Genomic DNA, 12932 nt, shown 5'->3' with positions numbered 1-12932 from the left:
AGAGGACCCAGGGGAGCCTGTTCCCAGTGCACGTGTGCGCAGAGCTGCTAGAAGGCGAAACAAAAGGGGCAACTCGGGAGTAAGGCTGGGAGGTGACTGGCCCCTCCCATAAGGTATAAAGGACAGGCAAAGGTAGAGAAACCTTTGCAGGAAGCAAAGTCATTTGCTCTGTTTGGATTAAACCTTGAAGCTCTGGGTGGACTTTGTACTTCGGTTGATTTTTTTATAGTTCATTTGGCACTTTTGTTGTTGGCAGCAATTCAAAGGTGAGAAAAGTGGGTGCTTATCTCGAGGGACTGTTTGGGACTCATTACAGGCTGGGAATGAACATAATTCCCAGCACTGAAATAAAAAGAGAGTTGTTTGGACTAAGCGTGTGCTTAATTACGGTCTTGGAAGCCTTGGTCAGAACACTAGGGGGCTGCAGGTCTAAGTTCACAGACCTGCCCCCCCCCCCCATTCAATTGCTCGGGACCAGGACTGCCCTAAGCCAGAAGAACCAAGTCTGAGCCCCTTGCACTGAGATCCGGCTGCATCACGGCTGACCCAACTGAAGCCCCATCGGAGAGGGCTCCTCCCTAGCGCGAGAGACTGTCACTCCGTGGTCTGCTTTCTTTGTCTTTTTCTCTTCAGAGAGGAAAGATCCAGCTAGGGAAGCCAAGAAGCAAATGGCTGTGAAGGAAACATCACCAAACCATTTTCCCACGGGCACACAGCGGCCTTCTTTTTCTTGATTTCTTCCACAAAGTTGCCAAGAAAACAACAGTGGTGCCTTTACAGTACTTGAGGGAGAGGACAACCTAACATCTTGATGCCAACGTGTCCCAAATTGGGTGGCCACAGTGGCAATCCCTTTGCACTCGCTCAGGACTGTTGGGGTGGCCTCAACAATCCAAGGGGTTCTTGGAGGAGCCGCAGGACGAGCTGGGAAGCAAGCCTCTCCGCCCGGGCTCCTCTCCTCTCTGGATGACAAAACACCTCCCAGAACTCTTAGGGGTATTTGTCGGGCAAATAATTCTGCCCCTGGAGAAGCTGCACTGCCAGCCATGCCCAAGTTGTGGCACACGAGGGTAGGACAAAAAAAGGGAAGGGCTGTGCACCTGAGCCTGGTAGCCGGGCATCCAAGGGATCCCCTGGGATCTTCTGATGCTCAGCTGAGGGTGCTGACCTGCTCCTGGAGAACCGAGGTGTGTTTAATAGCATTCATGTCTGCAACACAACTGGGTGCAACCTGGATTGCTAAGGTTGGACGAGGAAAAGATTCTGGGATTTCAAACGATGACAGCCAAAAGGTGGCCTCCTTTTCAGGTAAGCGAAGTGAAGACTGAGCCAAAGAGCACACGGGAGAAAACACCAGGAGGAACCGAAAGCAGAGACCGCAGGAAGAATCCCGAGGGGTCTGCAGTCCCATTAAAAGGGCCTGTCAGCCTTCAAGATCTTTTCTACTGCTTTGCATCTTTTGGCTGCCATAAGTAACGGGGGGAGGGGTTACGTCTGGGAAGAGAGCTGGAGGTGTTACATTCTTGTGTTGTATAAATGAGGAGTGGGGGGAGTATAAATTCCTGCTCTTAAGTTTCTATTCCTTGCTTAGTACTCCTTTTCTCTGCGCAGCTGCGAATCTTTATCAAAATATGCCAAGGTCAACGGACAGAGGCCTCATCACCACCTGAAGATGCCCACATGACCATATCCAGAACTTTTAATTGGAAGAATCTTCTGAACTTTGGGGGGTGGGAACAATTCCATCCCTTTGTATATGTGATCTGCGCGCCTAATTTCTTAGATTCAGAATTCTACCTGAAGCTACCACTTCAATTTTCAGTAAAAGATTTCTTTCCTCTAATCCAGGGATCCCCAACCTTTTGGACGCCGCGGCCCGGTACTGGCATCAGCTGGGCGCCACGGCCCGGTACCGGCATCAACTGGGCGCCGCCATCTTTTTTTGACTTCACCGGAAGCACTTTTTCGTCAAAAAGATGGCGGCGCTCCTCGGTGAGCTTTTTCGGGTAGAAATGGCTTTCTACCGGAAAAGCTCACCGAGCTAGCGCCGCCATCTTTTTGATGAAAAAGTGCTTCGTGAGCTTTCTACCGGAAAAGCTCACCGGAAGCACTTTTTACCAAAAAAGATGGCGGCGCCCAGCAACCAGCGGCCCGGTAAGAGTTGTTCCGTGGACCGGTATCGGTCTGCGGACCGGCGGTTGGGGACCCCTGCTCTAATCTATGGAGTCTAAGTATTTCTTTCTTGGATTCTGAATGGAGCACAGACTGACAGGGCCATTTCATGATCGCTGGGAGTGGATCCCTTTGGATCTGAAGAAGAAAATATGTTTTTTTTGGGGGGGGGGCATAGGGGTGTTCCACTCCAAAGCATCTCTCTTGATTTGCATGTGAAAGCTGTTCCTCCTCACCGCGATCGATCCCCACGCCCAGCAAGGTCACCCATGAAAAATAAAAGGCAATTTTTATGACTGCAGTGGAAAGTTACCAGGCCATTAAAAAAAGCTATACATCAGTTACACATCGCAGAGCTCCATTATAGCTATCATCATGGCCATACGGGAAATCCTCAACGAACGACCACAATCGGAATGGTAAAATTAATTGCTAAATGGTGCGCTCAACAAATGACCACATCCAGTTTTACAACTTTTTTCTGCAGTCCTTATGTTAACCGAGACACCACGTGATTATGATTCGTGGCCTTTCCTGGCGGCTTCCCTATGCCCTGTGCTTGTCAAAGCCGACCGGGAGGTCTCAAATGGCGATCCTGGGATCCTGAAGCCATTGGGAATGAAAGCTGATTGACAGACATGATCATGTGACCATGGGGACAATGCAACAGTTGTAAGTGCGAGGAATGGTCATAAGTCACCATGAGCCATGGTGGTGCAGTGGTGACAGTGCAGTACTGCAGACTCCTTCTGCTGCCTGCCGGCTGCCTGCAATTTGGCAGTTCAAATATCACTAGGCTCAAGGTTGACTCAGCCTTCCGTCCTTACGAGGTCAGTCAAATGAGGACCCAGATTGTTGGGGGCAAGAGGCTGACTCTGTAAACCGCTTAGAGAGGGCTGTAAATGTCTAAGGGCTATTGCTAGTGTTATTGCCTTCCTTCCTTCCTAACTCTGCCCACTGCCAGCAGTTTATTCCTGACTGACTCAAGAATGACTCAGCCTTCTGTCCTTACAAGGTCGGTCAAATGAGGACCCAGCTTGTTGGGAGCAAGAGGCTGACTCTGTAAACCGCTTAGAGAGGGCTGGAAAGCACTGTGAAGCGGTGTATAAGTCTAAGGGCTATGGCTATTTTCAGAGCTGTCCTAACTTGTAATAGTCATCAAATGATGGTAGTAGAGTATCTTGGGAACTACTTGTAAAAGGAAGAAAAGCTATCACTTTATTTATTTATATATTAAATTTATATGCTGCCCATCTCCCTAACAGGGTGACTCTTGTCCTAAACTTGTAAGCAGTCCTCCCCGACCCACATGATCTCGGGAGGGTTCAGGATGGTCTGCATAAGTCCCACCAACTTATTCCCCCGTCTCCTTCAAGAGAAATTCCCAGTGACCAGTCCTTAAGACCACATTTAATTTGCTCATCTCTCTTGATGCCAAATGACAGCTTATTCCCAGTCAAAATTAAGAGACTGGAAGGTAAAATATAAATAATTTTAAGAGAAGCCAAAATACAAGATCCAAAAGGCAGAGAGGTGAGCTATCAAGCAAGACCTGGAAAATTTAAAATAAACCACAAAATGTTAAAATGCCTTTTAAAGAAGAGTAAAACAGTATAGGAGACCACTGTTCTTAACAACAGTGGTAAATAAACAAAAGATCCAGTAGTTTCCTGTGAAGCATGGCAAATATAGTAAGCAAAGAGAAGTGTGTTTTTATTGAAACAATAAACAGTGTTTAAGAAATACCTCTTGAAGTTTCAACTGTTCTATGGATGTAGAGGTCTCTGAGTTTATCCCCTGGAAGCTGGAATTTTCCTGCTAATAGGCAGGAAGTAAGAAAGATTAGAAAATGAAGACTAATTCCTACATCAACATCAGTGGGGAAGACTATCAGTCTTCCCAACCCGCCCTCCTCTCCAGACTCTTCCCATTGGCTAAAGGGGAAGAGGTGCACGTGGAGGGCAGCGAGAGGGAGATGACCACCAACTGCAAACTCCTGCGCTAAGACCCATTTCTCTAGCCACTTGGGGGGGGGGGGGTGTTTCCACCCTTGGACAGGCTTACCCCAAATCAGCAGTTTTGCTGCAATGTCTGAACCAGCCTAAGAAGCTTCTGTTCTCGAGTCAACAGAAGGATTGAGTTGTGATTGTGATCTAGGCCAGGGGTCCCCAACCCTGGCCACTTTAAGACTTGTGGACTTCAACTCCCAGAATTCCTCAGCCAGCTTTGCTTGTGGACTTCAACTCCCAGCTTTGCTGGCTGAGGAATTCTGGGAGTTGAAGTCCACAAGTCTTAAAGCGGCCAAGGTTGGGGACCCCTGGCCTAGTCTCATCCCAACAGTCACAACAGCCAGCAATTCTGGGAACTGCTTGGCCTCTGAACAAGGGAACGGCCAGACGGATTGAAAGCAAGACGCGAAGCATCTCTGTTTCGATCTCGGCTCCTCTTGTTAAAGGAAGCATATTTTCCTAAACTGTGCTTGTACTTTTCAGTCATGGGGCCGGAGAGGATCAAACTGCAGCGGGACAGATTCGGCTACCAGAAATCAAGACGGTCCCTGAGGATGGAAGAGGGAAATCGAGTCCCAATAATGATGCCATGTTTCTTTCCTAAGGGGCCGATAATGGGGCATAAAAATACGACATAAATAAATTCATCGCGTGTTAGTAGACTTACTGATCACCAAAAACTTCAATTCGGGAGGCATTTCCAATGTTGAAAGTATAACTTGCAATTTAATGTACTTGTTGTTTCTTTAGAGAAAAGCAAACTTAAATTATTTCTTTTCTCGTTTGCATACCTTGTTACACATACCAGAACAAGATATTCTAGTAAAGAAGCAAAAAAAAAAAAAAAAAGAATAACTATGAAAAATGTTTTTTTTTAACCAATCATTCAGCCTAACTCTCAGCCCCATTGTGAGACTCCCCAGGCCTGGCTATCTTCTCCAACACAGCTACCTCCAGACCCATCCCACCTAGTGCTACCAGCTATGGCAAGGTTGTTACACTTGCTTCTTCTGCTGCAAACAGAAGCATAGGACTGTTTCCTAGTAGGATTTGATGGCTTCTTGTACCCTATGGCTGTCATTAAGTGTTGTACCTGATGATTCTTGACTCTTGATGAATGTATTTTTTCTTTTATGTACACTGAGAGCATATGCACAAAGACAAATTCCTTGTGTATCCCATCACACTTGGCCAATAAAGAATTCTATTCTATTCTATTCTATTTTATTCTATTCTATTCTCTATTCTATTCTATTCTATTCTATTCTCTATTCTATTCTATTCTAATCTATTCTAATCTATTCTATTCTCTATTCTGTTCTCTATTCTATTCTATTCTATTCTATTCTATTCTACTCTCTTCTCTTCTCTTCTCTTCTCTTCTCTTCTCTATTCTATTCTAATCTATTCTATTCTCCTATTCTATTCTCTATTCTATTCTGTTCTGTTCTGTTATCTATTCTATTCTATTCTATTCTATTCTATTCTATTCTATTCTATTCTCTATTCTATTCTCTATTCTCTATTCTCTATTCTATTCTAATCTATTCTAATCTATTCTATTCTCTATTCTGTTCTCTGTTCTATTCTATTCTATTCTATTCTATTCTATTCTATTCTACTCTCTTCTCTTCTCTTCTCTATTCTATTCTAATCTATTCTATTCTCCTATTCTATTCTCTATTCTATTCTGTTCTGTTATCTATTCTATTCTATTCTATTCTATTCTATTATTCTATTCTATTCTATTCTATTCTATTCTATTCTATTCTATTCTATTCTATTCTATTCTATTCTATTCTATTCTATTCTATTCTTTAAACTGACCGTTTCCTGGTATGATTTGATTGCCTCTTGTACCCTATGGCTGTCATTAAGTGTTGTACCGTATGATTCTTGACTCCTGATGAATGTCTCTTTTCTTTTATGTACATTGAGAGCATTTGCACCAAAGACAAATTCTTTGTGTGTCCAATCACACTTGGCCAATAAAGAATTCTAACTATCTAACTAGCATAGAAGCGCTGCTCACATCTGGGTGTGAGGCCACGAGGAGAAAAACATAGTCACGGGGGGGCTGGCTGATTAGCTAGGCAGGATTTTGGGGAGGGGGTGTACGCGCCTCCCGATATTGAAAGGACAAAAGGGGGTCTGGTAAGGAGAGCTTGCCCTTTGCTCACCGACAGGTGAATGGAATACAGAATAACATAGTTGGAAGGGACCTTGGAGGTCTTCTAGTCCAACCCCGCCTGCTCAAGCAGGAGATCCCATGTCGTTCTGGACAAATGACTGCCCATTCTCTTCTTCAAAACCTCCGGTGATGGAAATACCCACAATAGCCAAAAAGGGTCCCTGACTAAAGCAGACAATAAGAACCTTTGTTAAAGGAAACTTCCCTTGACTTGGAGAATCTCATAGCTGATCTCCAACATCCTATTTCTGGCGAAGTGATTGGTCATGCAGGGGCATTATAGTTTCAGGGCATCCGAAGGACCATGCAGCTGCTCCAACTCCACCTGTTCCTGGACCTCCCAAGATTTCAGTCCCACCAAGCACACCAGTCTTGAGACGGGGGCACTCTTTTACAACGAGCCCACCTCTCCTGTTCGATTATGATACCCCCTACCAGAAATTGGTGCCTAGGTTTGCTCTGTGATGCCCCAGGGCCAACTTGCTCCTAGCACACGTGAACATCTACATGAGGCTAGAGGAGCCCTAGGGCCAAGTCCCTGCTGAATGGGGGGAGAGACCCAGCTGTGTTCCTGCTTCCCCACATCTGAATGGAAGCAGCTGGTTTTCTTGCCAGGGCTGGACAAAGGCAAATAAACCGTGGTTAAGTCCAGACAAGATGAAGGAGATGCAGCTAGGATTGGGGTTCAGCTTGTTCTGTATTTCCTTGAAAGAGCAGATCCGCCTCAAGAGACCCCTTGACTGTCGCTGAATTTACAGCCGACGACAGCGGCAAGGAACAGCTCTGCCTAATTAATGCACTGGTTGTGATTATTGGCAATTAGCAACTCCTAGAAAGAGAAACAACCAAACAGGCTCACCTGGAAAACAACTGAGCCCAGCCCTGACAACAACCCCCACCCCAACTCGTGCCAGGTTCAGCATCTTTCAAGGCCAAATACCATCCCCGAACAAGCCCACTTCCCTTCCGGGTGAACGTTCACCATTTTTCCGGCAAGTAAAAATATGCAAAGCATTCCTATGACCATTTCCTCCCAAGAGAAACCTGCTAACGTTTAACTTTGTCAAGCCAATTTTTTTTTTTAAAAAAAAATAATACTTTCCTCCCCATTTGCAGGGTTGCAGGGTGTGATTTCATTTTCTGCTTATTCCTGGTTGATTCCAGAAGACTTGATTGAGGGCTGCTACTGCCCATTTCTAACAGAATATGCTACGAACCCCACAGCAGCTTAAAACAACCCCCCCCCCCTTCTAACTTTACTCAGTTCAGGCTCTTTTGAGACAGCCCCCCCCCCCCAAACCTGCAGCCTGTAGTCCTCCCAATCTTGGTTTGGGATCTATTACAGCTAGTCCTCAATTTATGAAAATTGGGACCAGAAATTGCATCGCTAAGCAATGTGGTTGCCAAGAAGGTCATCACGTGACTGGAGCTAACTTTACGACCATTTCTTTACCGTGGTCGTTGAGTGAATCTGCTTCCTCTGCTGATCAGAAGCCGGCAGGAAGGCCACAAACTGTGATGACGTGATCGCAGGACATTGCAACCCTTGTAAATGCAAGCCAAGCGCTCAAATTATAGTCACATGACCATGGTTGTGTGTGTGTGTGTGCTACAATGGTCATAACTTTCAGGACAAGCCATAAGTCACATTTTCTAGCACTGCTGCAACTTCAGACCGTTGTTAAACGAACGGTCGTAAGTCAAAGACTCCCTGTATTATTAATTCTGCCAACAAATCCCAAAATGCAACCCATGCTCAGTGGACACTTAATCCCCTTTAATTTCCACCAGAGTTCTGGGGCTCAACCAGACTTTCCTTCCCCCGGCACTCAGCCGATGTGTGCCTTCCCCTCCCAAATTCGCAGCAGCAGCAGCAGCAGCAGCCCTGGGGTATTCCGAGAGCTAAAGCCCACCTTCCTGAGGATATCCAGGCTGGAAAGACCGGCCCAACATGCTTGACATGGGGGAAAGGAAATGGGGGAGGGGGGTTACACAATTGTGGGCGAGAGGGGGAAAAAAGACCCCTGCAGCCACAGCTGGACAGGAGTTTCACCGTTTCTAAATTGCTTGGTTTTAGTGCAAAGGGGAAAGAGCTTTTCCTTCAAATCCTATTAGATCAAAAGAACAACAAAAGTTCCATTTTCGGTGGGTTATCTCTGAGCTGTAAACTTCAACTGCTAACAAATTTAGGCCACCGGAAGGAAAACTCTGCACGTGCTTTGCCTGCTCTTGTTCTGCTTCAGCCACAAGGAAGCCTCTGAGAGAAAAGCAAGGAAGAAGCAAGAACCGATTCCCATTGGGATGTTCTGAAGGCTGCTCAGGCAGGGAGGGGGCATCCGGGAAAAGGTGTCCAGGGGCTGGTTCATGCTGCCCCCAAACCATGGCCAGTCCTCGGTGGACAGGCAGAAAGAAGAGACAAAGGAATGGAGAACCCTCGTCTCTAAGTGGGGAAAGCCAAGCTGCAAAGAAAGGGGTCCAAGGCTGGGGAGGGTCTTCCAGGGAAGAAGCCAAAGAGGACATCAGGAAGCGGCCAAGAGGCCCAACCGCCTCCGGACTCCACTGCAAGCAACGGCCACCCAGGGGCCCCACCTTCACTGCAAGCGCATGCTTGGTTTTATTCTTACGAACACCTCCACCCCGTCCCAGGATACCTACCTGGCATTTGTGAGGTCTCTCTGATGTGTGCACCTGCTTGATATGCCCATTCAGGTGGTCAGGCCTTGAAAAGAAAAACAAGCACAAGCATGACTCCATCTGCAAGCTTGGACACACAGTCCAACCGCCACTCTCTCGCCAAGGTATCTCCAGAGGTGTGGAGGCACCACATTTATACGGTCCCTGCCCACCCGCCAATCTCCTGAAGAACCAGGAGGCCATCATGCCACGAGTGAACACGAACTGCACAGGCTTCCAAGACGCCAGTGGCCTCCAGGCAGGGCTGCAACCAGACATGTTCTAGGGAAGACCTCCGGGCCACTTGAGCTGCTGGGCCTGCCTGTCCAAAGACCAACAACGCAATCTAATGGTCCAGCCCTGGGTCCCTTACATAATTCCAGCCTCCTCGATATCTGTTGTGGTTGGCCGGCAGCAGGTGCAGATGGCTGAGGTCTCGGAGAGTGAGGACTCGGACGAGGGGCCTGCGTGTGAGGCAGGGATGGGGCCAGGACCATCAGCGAGTGGAGTGCTGCCTTTGGAGGTTGTGGAGGCTGGCAGCAGTGATGAAGAGGTCCCCGAGGAGCCTGTGCCCAGTAGGCATGTGCGCAGGGCTGCTTGAAGGGAAGAGCAGCTGCAGCAGCACAGGCGACTCGGGAGTAAGGCTGCAAGGTGATGGCCCCTCCCTTAAGGGATAAAAGCCAGCCCTCAGAGATGGGATTCTTTGCAGGAAGCAAAGAAGTTCTTGCACTTCAAGTCTTGTGGAAGTTTGGTCTATCCTGGTTTTTTTTCAGGAGACTTTTGGCTTTGAATATCTCCTGGCAATTTATCTTGTGTTCTTGGCAGCCTTGCACAACCTTGACAGGGCTTGCTCTTATCTGGGACAATTAGTTTTAATAGCGTTTTACTGTGAATGAACTGAATTCACAGAGACCCATTGAAAAGGTTTTGCTTGTTATCTCTGTTTTGCATTTGTTTGATTTGAACAAGGCTTGGGTCAGAACAATATCAAGCAGGAGAGCCTGATGGACAAGACCCACCTGCCTTCTGCTGGCCTTTGCTCTCCCCTCTAGGCAGAAGGGGGGTGGATGGCGGGGAGGCAGGCAGCCCTATTTCTCATCCACCAGAGCAACCGAATCCCTGCCGCAGAGCTGGTCTCAGCCCGTCTCTCACCTAACAACTCCATACTAAGCCCCCCTTCTCTAATGGTTATTTATGCTTATTTATTTATTTATACTTTGGGTTTCTAGACCTCCTATCTCCCTCAAGGAGGGGTTCTGAATCTACAATATATTTCCACATTTGGAAATTAGTATCTGAATATAGGTCTTTTTAACATCCCTATTTTACTGTGTTTTTAATCTAGGTGAAATGTTAATACCTATTGAAAGTCCATGCACGTTGTGCCATATGCTAAATAAGTTCTACATCTAAGGAGTGCAGGCCACCTTTGGGGAGGCATTTCCCCCTTTCTCTCACTCCAAGAAAATTTCTGTCTCAGGATCTTAAAAAAGTTGCTTTTTAACAGCTCACATGCAAGCTTACGCACATAAGATTTAGTAAGTGACATTCCTTTGTATGTTTGAGCATCAGTTGGCACCTCGAAGGATTTAAAGTATCTAAACCATTAATCGCCTTCATTCGTGATTGGAAATGCATCTCTATAATTTTAGTGTTTAACGCCTGAAACCTTCCCCAAACAGTCTTGAGCGCCATCGCTCGGAAGGAGCCTTCGGGCAACTCTTCAAGCAAGAGCCATTGGGGTCTGTGCCTGGAACCCACAAAATTCTGGGCCAGAAGGTAGGAGAACATTGTGGAATTCTCTGGAACGCTTCCATTTAAGATAAACAGCCTGGAGGATAGCTGTGTGTGGCTTGGAGAGTCACTCGGTGAAACAGCAACTCTGTTACAGTGATTTGCTCCTGTAGGACCATCAACACCAACCGAACAGCAGGGAGGTGTGCATAGGACAGTCACCTGAATAGATTATTTAATGCTTGCAAAACCCATTTAGCAGGCAATGCAACCACAAACAAACTTTCACGCATAACCGGTCGACTTGGGACAAAGGCAGGAAGAAAGCCAGTCCCATCCTAAAATCAGAAGTTGCTTGGAAACGAGATGACCCTCCTGGGCATTTCTGTGCTCAGCCATCGCGTGCAGCTCCGTGGAATTCTCCCACGGGGCTTGCAGTTCAGCTGAGGCAAGGGCAGGTGGGCTATGACCCGTTTGGACCTCCTAGTAACCATTCCTGGACTCAGTGGCCTCCAAATCCAGCAGGTCCTCCTTTCATGCACCAGCACAAGGCAGAAAGAGGCTCCTGGGAGCTCTTGGTCAGAAAACGTGCAGGCTGTACCACGTTCCTGGGAAAACCATGGATGGTGGTGGCCGGAGGGCACCTAGCGCGAGCCCAAGGGAACGTTTTCACTTATTCGGTCGAGATTTCACAACCCTCATCTCTGTGTAGTGTTTGGGATTTGGAAGTGGCAAAAGACTTCTATAAGTTGAGGAAATCCTCAAGGATTTCGCTTGTTACGGTTTCGCTGCCTTCTTCAACTGCTCTCCATGTTTCAAAGCCCATCCTGCTCTGAGAGGGTGGGCTGCAAGACTGGGCCAGGAGACCCTTCGTGCTTGCCCCAAAGGGCAGATTTTGTGCAAAAAAGCATGCTTGTGCAAAATTCTTTGACCCTGATGTGCGATCTTGCCTGATGGCACCAAGCACCTGCAGAGCTCCCTGTGGAGGATGCTTTGACATCAGGAATCTCCAACCTTGGCAACCCTTTGGACGTGTGGGCTTCAATTCCCAGAATTCCTCAGCCAGCATATTCTTGCAGTTGCCAAAGTTGGACAGCCCTGCCATGCATGCAGGTGTTCCCCACCGTGAGCTCTTCAGGTGCTGTGGGCCATCAGGCAAGATCACAGTTGGGCTCTACAGAATAACGTTCAGATGAAAGGCAGGAATCTCACCATCAAGATTGCAGGGAACCTCATGCACAGAGGCCCAAATCAGGCACCTCCAAATTTGGCAACTTGAAGACTGATGCACTTCAACTCCCAGAATCCCCCAGCCAGGGTTGAAGTTCATAAGTCTTCAAGTTGCCAAATTTGGAGGCCCCTGGCCCAGATCACCGGAAACCTTGCCTATCATGCAAGAATCTGGAAAGCTCAAGCGATCCGGTAACCTCATGCAGATTCCAGCCACTTTGGGTTAGAAAAACCCGGCCTGGGTGGCATTGCGATCCCACAATGGGCTGCTGTACTCTGGCTGGTGTCAACTATCCCACGCCTTTCTTCTAAAGACAGCCACCCACAAGCCACTTACCTGGATGGAAGCCTTGCTAAACTCAGTGGCGCCTACTTTCACCTACAGGACTGCCCTGAAGGGGGCTGGTGGAAGAGCCCTCTTGTGGACATCCAAACAGCCTAAAACGAGCAGTCCCCTTCTTCAGGGAGCTGCAAAGATGCCAGGCCTCGAGGCCACAGAGCTGCTCCCACCTCAGTTCTCCACACCGTGGGTGACTCAAGGGTAGTGCCCCTTGCCACCGAGCTCTTGGGAAGGCCCCTGCCACATCTGAGGAGAGCAGGCCAAATCCAGGCTCACCAGGGGCAGCCCAAGGAAGGAAAAGGGACCCTTCGCTCCGCAGAGACAAAGGGGCTGCCAGGAAAGGAAGAAGACGTCCATCTCTGTGACTGCTGTGTCGCGAAGGGCAGGTCTGGGAAGAGATGCTACTCGGGCGGAGGCCGGAGGGGTGCCAGGGCCTTTCTGGGACGTGGAGGACTCTTCAGAAAGGGGAGCCTTGCATTGTGCGCGTCACAGGGTGCCCCAGTTGCCATCTTTCCTCGAGCTCCTCTGTGCCAAGGCAGACCAGGCACGCCAGAAGGAAAAATAGCGGCTGGGCCACCTGGAA

At 47.9% G+C, this 12932-nt stretch overlaps 1 protein-coding gene across 1 annotated transcript in view; it reads right to left on the bottom strand.

The window, feature by feature from the left end:
• PATZ1 (POZ/BTB and AT hook containing zinc finger 1) overlaps window positions 1-12932 on the bottom strand; it is a 31337-nt gene that overhangs the window by 15350 nt on the left and 3055 nt on the right. Inside the window, 2 exon segments of the mRNA XM_087943067.1 lie at window positions 3919-3990; window positions 9028-9091. Of these exon segments, the coding sequence (XP_087799193.1) occupies window positions 3919-3990; window positions 9028-9091 (136 nt within the window).

Source organism: Notechis scutatus, chromosome 13 (assembly GCF_049901735.1).
Source record: "Notechis scutatus isolate UNSWTSFEM ecotype Mainland chromosome 13, rNotScu1.2, whole genome shotgun sequence".
NCBI classification, from domain to species: domain Eukaryota; kingdom Metazoa; phylum Chordata; class Lepidosauria; order Squamata; family Elapidae; genus Notechis; species Notechis scutatus.
This window is presented reverse-complemented; position numbering and strand designations above follow the sequence as displayed.